This window comes from Peromyscus maniculatus, chromosome 1, assembly GCF_049852395.1.
Source record: "Peromyscus maniculatus bairdii isolate BWxNUB_F1_BW_parent chromosome 1, HU_Pman_BW_mat_3.1, whole genome shotgun sequence".
Classification (NCBI taxonomy): Eukaryota; Metazoa; Chordata; class Mammalia; order Rodentia; family Cricetidae; genus Peromyscus; species Peromyscus maniculatus.
This window is the reverse complement of record NC_134852.1, coordinates 114697005-114709364: the sequence shown is the minus strand read 5'-3', so window position 1 is coordinate 114709364 and position 12360 is coordinate 114697005. Positions and strand designations below refer to the sequence as shown.

Below are 12360 nucleotides of genomic sequence, written 5' to 3'. Positions count from 1 at the left end.
AATATATAATCATTTAACATGTGCCATTTTATCTTTATTAGTCTGCCTTTTCTTTCTATGGTAGAAATATAATTTTAAAACATGTTAGTATTATTTACAATAATTAGATGATAATTTCTAATAATTATTTTGATAAAGAATTAGAAGCTTAAAAATAGGCTATGTCACTTAGTAATATATTTCCCTTCTTTGGTCTTCAAAAATATTTGACCATCTAAAATATTTTCTTTGTGAGAATTTATCTTTCTTGATTTCCATAAAAAATTAAAGGCTTTTGAAATATTTCTATTTTAATGAATTATTCTTCTATACTTTTAACTGTCTCTTTTTCTATGGGCATTAAGAAACAACTACTGTTAGTATCAATCATTTCTTCATTCATAATTAATTACATTTAGTTTTTGATTCTAGATGCTTTCCAATACATATTTTTATTTTAATCTCTAACATCTTGGTTATCAACCTGTGGGTCATGACCCCTTTGACAAACTTCTATTGCAAAAAATATTTACATTATGATTAGTAACAGCAGCAAAATTACAATTATGAAGTATCAATGAAAATAATTTTATGATTGGGGGTCACCACAACATAACTGCATTAAAGGGTCACAGCATTAGGAAAGCTGAGAGCCAGTGCTCTAACATTACCTCCAGACAACTTTGAATTTAGAATCTCTGAAACTAAATCCACTCTCTACATACACAGTTAGATGTTTTAAATGTCTTTGTGATCTGTCCATCTAGTAATCTCTAGTCATTATCCTAGCTGCAATTAATGATATCTAGCTTACATTAATTAAATATATCACTGCATATCAGAAGTTTAATTGATCTTGAATTATTGCTTTTTTTTTAAATTAAACAATAAACGAACATGATTTTTAAAAAAGGCACTAAATCAACTAAACAGTGCGCATATAGGCTCACAGAGACTGAAGCACTGGACTCACATGGGTCGGCACCAAGTCATCTGTGTGCATGTTGTGGTCGTTAGCTTGGTGCTTTTGTGGGACTCCTAACAGTGGGAGTGGGAGTGTCTCTGACTCTTTTGCCTGCTCCTGGGACCCTCCTGTTGGGCTGCCTTGTTCTCCTCTGATGTGACAGATTTTGCCTTGTCTTATTGTATTTTGTTTTGTCCTGTTTGGTTGTGTCTTGGAGCCCTGCTCTCTTCTAAAGGAGACAGAAGGGGAGTGGATCTAGGGGAGAGAAGAGATGGGGGTAAAGGGGTGGGAGTATAGAGGGCTAGGAGCTGGGGGGTGGGGGTAGGAGCTGGAAAGAGTGGAAGGAGGGGAAACTGTGGTTAGGAGGTATTTTTTTGAGAGAAAAATCTATTTATCAATTTTAAAAAGTCATTTGGAAAGAAAGAGAAAAAGAAAATAAATTCGGGAATAATCCAAGAAATATTAATAAGAAAAAAATGATTATATAATGTTATTTTTAAAAAGCCAGCACAATTTTAACTAGGTAACTTTCTTACTACTCAAAAATATTGATCTGGGTAAATAAAATGTATGACTTCAAATACAAGAATACTAAATATATTTTAAAATAACTTTATAGAGATCTCAAATAAAGAAAATCGTCTATATGTAAATTTTTGTCTCTGTTTTAATCTCTTCTTTATCTGTAAATAAATGTCAATTTTTCCTTCACACTTATAATACATGAAAATTAATTAAACATACACTAAAATGTCAAAAAAGAAAGTGTTCGTTCATTTAAAGAGTAAATTCTACACTTTTCTACAACAAAGGCAAACAGAAATAGATAAGAGATAAAAAGCACCTGTCTAATATTTATGGCACATTTTCCATTAAAACATAAGTTTTTGTTTCACAGAACCACTGAGTTCCCAAGTTCAGATAGGAATACAGAAAACTGGTGAGCACAAGAGAAAATAGAGTCAGAGTTGGAGTCATTAAAATTCTGTTCACTGAGGATGGCTACCAACTGACATATTTTTCACTTTCCTTTCTTTCTGTATGTCCTCTCCTGTCTACTTACCTAGACACATGTAGAATGGAAGGAGGGAGGTTGATGTCTCCTCCACTGGAATATTAAAGAAACTATGTAGGAGAGACTTCATATTGAATGGCAGGCTAAAGCTAACTTCCCTCAAGGGCACTTTCAAATTGGCTGCTGTCTTTTGGAATCCATTGATTCATTAATTCAGTAGCTGATTATATGTTTCGTGAACAGAGCATTTCGAGGCACCTTTCTATGGTGGTGGGATATAACTATAAAACATTTTTGCTTGCAGTGTAATTCATACTAATTTTTAAACTTGCCATAACACACACTGTATAATCATATTAATATTTTAGAGGTGAACCAAACAACCTATTCTCAACTTTATCATAAAAGGTTTCAACATCTTTGAAGAAAGAATTACACTTAAGAAAAACTTGAACACTGTATAACCATTTACACAGATGAGAACACTAGGCACATGTGATTGTTGTCTTAAAGTATGCTAAGAGCTGAAGATGTTGATGCAAGTGTGTGAAGGAGAACAATAATAGAAGTCATAAGGACCATACATAGAGAAAAGAGGTGAGAAACCAAGGGCCAAGAGACTGATCTCTGATGTATGTGAGAGATAAGCTGAAAGAGAATTCAACTGAGAGGAAGAGAGTGGTTCATGGGAGGAAGAGAATGCTAAGATGGTAATGACAGCGCTGCATAAACTTTACAAAGACAATATTATAATGAGCTTTTCAGTTACCAAAGGTTTTAAAGTCAGTGATGTGAACTCATTTTCATTTTTGTAAATGCATTCTTTGTGGTCTTTAGAAAATGACTCAAGAGGGGAAAACTAGATGAAAAGATACATTTTAAGCTTATTTTAATTCCCTGAGGAAGAACCACGACTAGGATGTGTTTGCTTACATGACTAAAAGCAAAAGATTTCCACCTATATTTTGAATAGTTTCAGTGTGTTTTTTTTTTAATCATTGGTGCAACATCAAATTCTCATAATGCGCTTAATGATTTTTGTTCATTAATATGTAAGTCATTCCCTATATTAGCATATAAATATTACTCAGAATAGACTAAGACCAATACAACAATGCTATGCCTTAATGTAAAAGAGATCTTTGGTGTAAAGGAAAAAAATTCTGACCATTACATTTATATTACATTTTCTTATTGCCTATTCTCCATCCATATCCAGAGTCCCATGCACTCCAGGGTTTAGGTTTACCTCAGTGACTATGGCTGCAGATGTTGAGTGAAGCTGGCATTGTAGGTCTGTCTGAACTGTCAATGGAGTATTTATTTCTTCGGAAGATGTTCCCAAGGGCATTACATGGCAACTTCTCTCTTCCTTCTTCTCTCTTTCTCTCTCCACTTACCACTTTATTCATTAATAAAATATGCATATGAATACACACACTGTTCCTATTTTTTCTACCAGTGTTCAGAATAAATGATAATGTGAGACAAGAGTTTTTAAGAATGATCAACAACAGGATTATCAAATAAAACAAACTAATGATATTCTGAGACTATTGAATTAAGAGGAAGAAAACATTTAAAATCAAAAGACTTTAATTTTACTAGTAATGATAGGAAAGAAGACTGTCAAGGTTAAAATATGTCTTGTCTCTAGAGATGAGTCATGAAAAGTAAGTATCAATTTTCAATCATTAATTGGGGATCAAAACAGACTATCAATTAATTGATAAATCTTATAATGTATCTGTACTGTAGTTCATCAGAAAAATTATAAGCTTAGAAAAATCCTCAAGTATGTGATTTTTCGAATGTGGCTTTTCAGTTGAAACAGAGAGATATTAGCATAACATAGACCATTGGAGCAGATTTATTGGTTTATATACAAAGAGATATATAACTTCCTTTCTGAAAAGTGGTAATCAAAATAATTGAATGCAGAAGGGCAAGATAGCTTAGTTGATAAAAACAGTTCCTTGAGAGCCTGAAGAAGTGAATTCCATTTCTGAGACCCACATGCTGGAAGGAGAAAACCAAGTTCTGCATGTTATCCTCTGACTTCCACATACACAGAAAAAATAAATAACCAAATAAACTTAATAATTTAAAAAATATAACAAAATGGTCAAGTTCTGATCTTTTCAACAAATATTGCTGATAAAACACAATATCCATGTAGAAAAAAAGAGGACTGTCAGTTTAACACCAAGAGTTAACAGCCAAGACTTAATTGTGAATTTTAAAACAACAAAACTTTTAGAAGATTTTCTTTTATAAAATATTGTATTTTAAGACATTTTGTTTTTGATACAGTTAAGAAAATGAAGATAATCATACACTGAAAATAATTCCTTGAAACTATACAAAGTACATTCATAATGAAATTATGAGTAGAAAATTTTCAATAAAATCAACACCTCACAGTATTTCTTTAGCTGTTATTATTTTATTTTAATTAATTTTCTTCCTTTTATTGATTAAATTAGTTACATGATAATTTTGTCCTTTCCAGTAGATTGAAGCATGAAACATCAGAATTAAATTCATTTTTCTGCTGATCTCTGTCATAACTTCCTGTCAAAGAACAACATCTGAAAAACATCAATCATGTTACATTTTGAGCTATCTTAGTTGTAGAGCTGTTCATTTGTCTTGTTTTGCAATGCTACTGGTGATCAATCCAGTGCCTTGGGCATCCTTGGTAAGCTCTATAACCATGAGGGATTCCCAATCTATTAATAACAGTTAAGTTTGGGACCCTAGTCATCCAGCTGGGTCACCTTTCCCAGTCTTAATACATGGGGATGTGTTTAGTCTTACTACAATTTGATATGTCATGTTTTGTTGATATCCATGGTAGGTCTGTCCCTTCCAGAACAGAAATGGAGGAGTGAATTGTTGGGGGATGGGCAAAGGGAAGATAGGAGAAGAGACTGGAAGGAGAGGAGGGAGGGGAAACTGAGGTTAGGATGTAAAATAAACAAAATTAGTTTTTAAAAAGAATGTGACCTATGAGGTTTCTCAAACTTGTTTTTTATTCTAGAGTATACTATTTCCCAGATTTTCTTTGAAAAGTGTTGATATGGTTTCATATTCCCCTCTTCCCTTCTCTCACCCCTCCAGCCTCCTCCCCCAACCCACACTCCCATTCCCTCCTACAAGAAGGTAAGGCTTCCAATGGGGAGTCAGCAGAGCTTGGTACATTAAGGACATGTGCTGTGCATGTAGAGGATCTAGGTTTGGTTCTCAGCATCTATGTGATGCCTCACGACCATCTGTATCTCCAATTTTAGGGTATTGGATGCCCTCTTCTGGCTACTGTAGAAAAAGAAACTCATATAGTGTATATATGTAAATGCAGGCAAAACACTCATCATAAAATGAAAACAAATCCTTTTTTCTTCTTTTCTTTTTTCTTTCTTTCTTTTTTTCTTTTTCTTTTTCTGTTTGGTTTTTCAAGACAGGGTTTCTCTGTGTAGCTTTGCGCCTTTCCTGGAACTCACTTTGTAGACCAGGCTGGCCTCGAACTCACAGAGATCTGCTAGCCTCTGCCTCCTGAGTGCTGGGACTAAAGGTGTGTGCCATCACCATCCTGGCTACAAATACTTATTTTTTTAAAAATGAAGTTACTAATACAAATATATAATGACATGTTTAAAATACAAATTAATTTTTATTTATCAAAGATGTATAAAGGTGATGATAAAAGTTCAACGAATATTTGAGAAATAGGGTTCTTAAAAGTATTTTAATAAATGCTTGCAATATGATTGCTAAATCATATACAAAGTGAGTATTCCTTAAACATAAATATTCTTTAAGACTTCTTTTGTGATGGTCTCTGACAAGAAACATTTTAAGTTATGTCAGTTTTGTGAAAATGTAGAAATATAAGATTTCCTAAAACACAATAAATTTAAAGCTCAATAAATATATAAAACAACTTATCTGCTGTATCTTTTGACAAAATCTAGTACTATGTTGTTATGAAAGTCAATGAAACGATTCTGCTATACACAAATATGGGTGCCTAGCCCAATTGTCATCAGAGAGACTTCACCCAGCAACTGATGGTAATAGATGCAGCGACCTACAGTTAAACATTTGACAGAGCTCGGGGAATCCTATGGAAGAGGGCAAGGAAGGATTGTAGGAACCACTGGGGTCAAGGACACCACAAGAAAACCCATAGAATCAACTAACGTGGGCTCATAGGGGCTCAGAGAGACTGAACCACCAACCAGAGAGCCTGCATGGGACTGACCTATGTACTCTGCATATATGTGACAGTTGTGTAGCTTGGTCTTCTTGGGGGACTCCTAACAGTGGGAACTGGGGCTGTCTCTGACTCTGTTGCCTGCTTTTGGGACCCTTTCTGCTTACTGGGTTGCCTTGTCATACCTTAATAAGAGAGGAGGTGCCTAATCTCACTGCAACTTGATATGCCATGTCTGGCTGATATACATGGGAGACCTGCTCTTTTCTGAAGAGAAACAGAGGAGGAGTGGATGGGGTGGCAGGAGGGGTAGGTACTGGGTGGGGAAACTGCAGTTGGGATATAAGAACACAAACTAAGTTAAAAAAAAGTCAATGAGTCTCTTAGCTAAATTCTGTTTTCTTTTCTTAAGAAAGGCATGGGAGTGGTTAGGAATGATGGCTCATACTAGAAATCTCAGCATTGCAGAGAAGGAGTCAGGCTGGACAACAAAGCAAGACCGTATCAGACAGAGGAGGAAAGGAGAAGAAGAGAGGGGGATAAACAGGGATGCTTTCTGCCCTCTGCCTACAAGCAGGCAAGATACACATTTACAAAGGGAAAACATATCTTGCCTCCTATCTTTGCCATGGGGAACACAATCTCACTCTCTAAGACACCCGTAAATCTTCCTCAGCCTTGAGATGATACCAGGGAAATTCATAGTAACAAATACTACTAACATGGCCTTCCATTTTTTTGTCTCCCCGGCAAATTGTACACAATGGAGATGTGTGCCCAGTATTGATCCTTTCCTCGCCCCTGTCACAATGCATTCAACACAAGGCTTCAAAGCACGGAAACAAGAGTTGAAGAGTGTGCTTTGTAAACTGTTTGCATTTAGGGTAGGATGAAAGGTAGCAGGGATGTTGAAAACAGAGCAGTAAGGAGTAAAGGTCTTTCATTCACTTCTGGCCAGTGTGCTGATGTACTTTCCTTGAGGGCAGAGTATCTATCTGTATGGCATTACTATACTTCTTTTAGAAATTAGATTTCCTTCCTGTTTAAAATAAATGACCAAGAAAGGCATTCCTAAAACTAACCTGTTTGTCATTCCTGGAACTGATGTTCAATCCCTATGACCCATTTAAATACAAATAGGGTTTTGTGTGTGTGTGTGAATTCCTTGTGCACAGCTAGCTATATGGCTCAAATTTGACTAAAATGAATTATTTATATTGTTAAGACATACTACTGTTGGGAAATTTGAGAAATGCAATAACGTTTTTAGAGGAAATATTCCAAATGTTAGGAAATAGGGTTCATTTTTTCAAAGTTTATGTGATATATTTTAGAGCTCTTATTGTTTTTTGTTTTTTGTTTTTTTTCGAGACAGGGTTTCTCTGTGTAGCTTTGTACCTTTCTTGGATCTCGGTGTGCAGACCAGGCTGGCCTCAAACTCACAAAGATCCACCTGTCTCTGCTTCCCGAGTGCTGGGATTAGAGGTGTGCGCCACCACTGCCTGGCTGAGCTCTTATTGTAAACCCATCCTGATTTAAGCTTTTCTAACATACGGATTTAATAAGAAAGTACAATAAGTTAGTATATATATATATATATATATATATATATATATATATATATATATATTGTGTCATCTAGATAGTAGGTACTGGATTTCTTTAGAATATACTAAATTGCATATCACATTTACTAAAAACAAGAGTAGGCAAGAGGTGAGGAGAAAGAAATGTGTAGCCCAGGCTAGCCTCAAACTTGTGATCATCTTGCCTCTGCCTCCTTCAGCAAATCCTACCGGTGTGTACCACCACAATGAACTTGCCCTTTTGGAGGAGGGAATGATAGGTGGATGGGGGAGAGATGTGGGGGGGGGGCGGAGAAGGGAGGCATGAGAGGGTTGGTATGTAAAATGAATAAATTTTTTTTAAATAAAAAAAGAAATGAAAAAAAAACCCAAGAATATAATTTTAAAATGTAATAATTTTAAAATGTCTCCAAACTTATATGATATGTTGTTGAGAAAAACCTGTGGCCCTGGCTGTGTCTGAATGTTTCCTCAGTTGAGACTTACTAGTGGCATCCTATCTCTAAGTATTGTGACAGAAGAAATATGGTTATTTATACAATGAATTTTTATTTTTAAGATTTATTTTATTTTTATTCATCTATGTGTGTTTCTGTGTGCATGTGCCTGTGTGTGTGCATGCATGTGCATACACATTCTTCTGTGATTGTATGCCACTTGCGTGTGAATGCCTAGGGGAAGCCAGAAAAATCATCCACTCCTCTCAAGATTGAGTTACAAGTGGTTGTGAGCTACTGAATATTGGTTTGGGGAACTGAACTAGGGTCCGCTGGAAAAGTGCCAAGCAATTTTAAGGCCCAATCATTGTTTCAGGCTCTTATCCAGTGTCTCTATAACACTACCTGATACATAGTAAAAACTCAATGGAGATTAACAATTTTAATTCAAAATATAGTAAGACAAAGGTCATGTTAGAATTTAATAATAAAGATCAAATAATAACTCTTTATGCTAGTCATGTGGTGAAATATTGAAGGTATAAGATAATAATAGTGATTTTTCCAGGTAAAAACATGCTTTATTTTCACAGTTACATTGGTTTTTTTCATAAAATATATCTATTTCAAACAGTTTCAGAGTTAGCTTTATATATGTTGTAATTGTGTATGTCAAATACCTTTTTCCTGTTCAATACTGTAATTGCAGATTAGAGTCAGGCATCATATTCAGTGCTCATAATAATGCCACCTACAATTGAATTGCCCTGGGCCAGAGCCAAATACCACTCCTCCATCTATTGTTAATCATATAATACAGACATTTATTCACAAATCTAATTTATTGATGTAGTGATTATGATTCCTTCTTTGTTACCTGTCCCTCTCATGTTTCTTTGTTCTCCTCTTATGTTCTAAGCACAACCATTCTAAGAATTAACCTCATGTCAATTCTTAGGGTCAGCTGAATCGGGAAAACAATGCCCTTATAGTGAATGAGATGAAATATGAATAAATCTGCCATATTGTAAAATAAAATTAGATCAATTGTCCATTTCACCTAAACAGAAGATGCCCTCAAGCTGCCTTACTACTTTTTTTGTAAGTTAAAAAAAAAATGTGTCAGACATTTGCAATATCATTGTGAATCCAAAGATAAGGAGCACTAATGATTCATTACTACCAGGCCTTTTCTTCTTTCTGAATCACCTCCCATATCTACTTCCACTTTGTTTTATTGTCATATTTTCATTATTTAATCTGAGAATAGCTTTCAAATCACAGGAAAAAGTGAATACAAGAGGTTGCTTTGTATCTTTTCTTTATCATACTCCAAACAGAAAGGAACATGTCTGGCACTGAATAAGTCTAGCGTAAAACATGAATTCATATTCAAGTTTAAATCTTTGTGATGAATATACCAGAAATGCATTTGATACAATATTGGTGGTAGAGATATCACACACATTCTACAAACAAGTGAGAAATTCCAAAAGAAAATTTGTCTCTTGTCTTCGAACACTGGGTGACTACTGATATCTTGTTGCAGATCTCTATGCTTTTGCTTGGGGAAGTCAGAGCCAAGAAGCTTCTGGTGAGAAGGATTCAGATTCATCAAGTAGAGAAGGATGCACCACGTAGAGAAGGATTCAGAATGTAGAGAAAGATGCAGCATGTAGAGAAGGATGCAGCATGTAGAGAAACATCATAATTGAACGTTGAAATGGTAAAGTTGTTTGAGAGAGAATTTCCTTTCATTTGTGGTTCTTATGCTCTTCAAATGATCTCTTTCTCAGAAAAAAAGGCCACACCCAATACTTGTCAAAACACCCCCTCTAGCCAGTAAATGTCTAATAGAGTGAATGCCTTTGGAATTGGGAACAATACCAATCCTTCAATATTTTATTTTCTATCTTCCAAGAAGCTCTTGGCCCAGTTCTCACTGCTCCCCCCCTCTTCATATACCAAGTCAAACCAAGCTCAGGCCCCACTAATTGTTTCGTTACAAGTTTTGTCCTAATTTTAGTACTAGAGTGGAAGCTGTATGAAATTATGTCTTCTTTTTCTAATACACACTAAATGTGTCAAACAGATATTAAAAATTTCATGATCAATGACTTCAGCTATCATTTAGAAACTCATTTAAATTTTCCTCTTCATTTTTATTACTCCTTTTATTTTTCAGATTATAATATAATTAATAATTTCACCTTCCCTTTTCTCCCTCCAAATTTTCCTCTTTAGCCCTCCTTGCTAGCTTTCAAATTCATGACCTTTTTTTTTTTACTAATGATTGTTACATGCATATATGCATATTATATAATATATATTCCTAAATACGACCTCCTCAGTGTTTCTTGTATGTATGTTTTCAGGGCCGATCTATACACATGGTCAGCCCTAAAACTTTCTTCATACAGATTCAGATCTTTTCTGTTCTGCTGCATGCTTATTCATCATCAGAGACAATTGACTTTCTCTTCCTCCTGTGCCTCTAACCTTGACCCATGAATAATAATTCTTCATTTACACACACCTCTAACTTTAACAGCTAATTCATTTATCCCCTCTGGAATGATAGAGAAGAGATACATCTCTATTTTGGAAGTCAAGATTCCAGTGCCTACCTTCAACATGCAATTGAAAACAGAACAAGGTCTGAGTAAAATATTAATTCTTAATGAGTAAGACTAACCACTTCTTAGGCTTTTTAAAATTCCTTTTCAGACAGTACATTTATATAGTTTTAGTGATCACTAGAACTTTGAGAACATCAATTAATATTTAATATATAGTCATATATTTTTATTTTTAATGTCTTAAGTAACATTGAAATCAAGAATTATGTGATATCTTGGTTTCTCTATGTAACCAGACTTTCACGGGTTATATACCACATAGAGTTTGATCCACCAACTTCTCAGCCATGGTAGAATTATTTCAGTTAGTCCACAACCAGTAATTTTGAACTTGGATCCTACTGATTTGTCCTCATTACTACCAAACAACCACCATCCATCAGCAAACACAATCATAATTTGTGCTCTTTTTAAAGCTTTCTGCCCATCTTCTCCACCATACTTTCCTTACTTAGGGGAATAAGTACTTTTTAGTGTTAGAATTCATGGTGCCCAAAATACAATTTGGCACATGATAGAGCTCAGGTAATATTTTAAAGATCATTGCAGTTTCTCATATATAGAAAATTCTCATTCCCCAGCAACAACACGTTGTACCCCAAATCGCTTACGCAGGGCAGCTTGGATCTGTTTGGATTTGAGACTATAAACCAGAGGGTTTAGCAGTGGGGTCATGAGGAGGTAGGCGTTGCTCATGGTGGTGTAGAGAAGTGGAGAAGTCTCCTGGGTGTAACGATGCAGTACGGCAAGGCTGATGAGTGGTAAATAAAATACCAGCACCGTGCAGAGGTGACAGGCGCAGGTTTGCAGGGATTTCCAGTTTCGATCTTGGATCCCCAATTTCATCACAGTGCCCAAGATCTTCATGTATGAGACTACGATGAAGATCACATCCACCGCGAATGTGCAGACTACACAGACCAACCCATAGACACTGCTGAATGTGACATCCCCACAAGCCAAGTTCAGCATATCTGGGTAGTAACAGTAGGAGTGTGAGAGGATGTTGGTTCCACAGAAAGGAAATGTCCTGAGGAAAAAAGGCAGAGGAGCCAATAGCGTGGCTCCCCGTATGAAGGCAGCACCACTGAGGCAAACAACAGCGTGGTGGGTCAGGATCCTTGTATAGTTTAGTGGAGCACAGATAGCAACTAAGCGGTCAAAAGCCATGGCCACCAGAACACCTGATTCTACGGAGGAGAGAGTGTGAATAAAGAACATTTGAGTCAGACAGGCATCCAGACCAACTTCATGGATGTCAAACCAGAAGATGGCCAAGACACTAGGCATGGTTGACAATGAAAGGCCTAGATCAGTGAGGGCTAACATAGCCAAAAAGTAAAACTGGGGTTCATGAAGGTTTTGCTCTGCTCTAACTAGAAGGAGGAGAAGAACATTGCCCCCAAGTGCCACCAGATACAGGAGACAGAAAGGGATAGAGATCCACATATGTGCAGCCTCTAGACCAGGGATACCAATGAAGGAAAAAGTGGGCCAAATTGAAGTATTATTCAAACCTGCCAT

The 12360-nt window shown here is 35.8% G+C and overlaps 1 protein-coding gene across 1 annotated transcript; it reads right to left on the bottom strand.

Moving 5' to 3' along the window:
• Window positions 1-11406: 11406 nt before the first annotated feature.
• Window positions 11407-12360, bottom strand: LOC102924430 (olfactory receptor 51G2-like). Its single transcript, XM_006978993.2, has one exon. It carries the CDS (start codon window positions 12358-12360, stop codon window positions 11407-11409), a length of 954 nt encoding a protein of 317 aa, XP_006979055.1.

Excerpts from the sequence above, each read along its gene's own strand:
- LOC102924430 (XM_006978993.2), bottom strand. The coding sequence starts at position 12,360 with ATGGCAGGTTTGAATAATACTTCAATTTGGCCCACTTTTTCCTTCATT.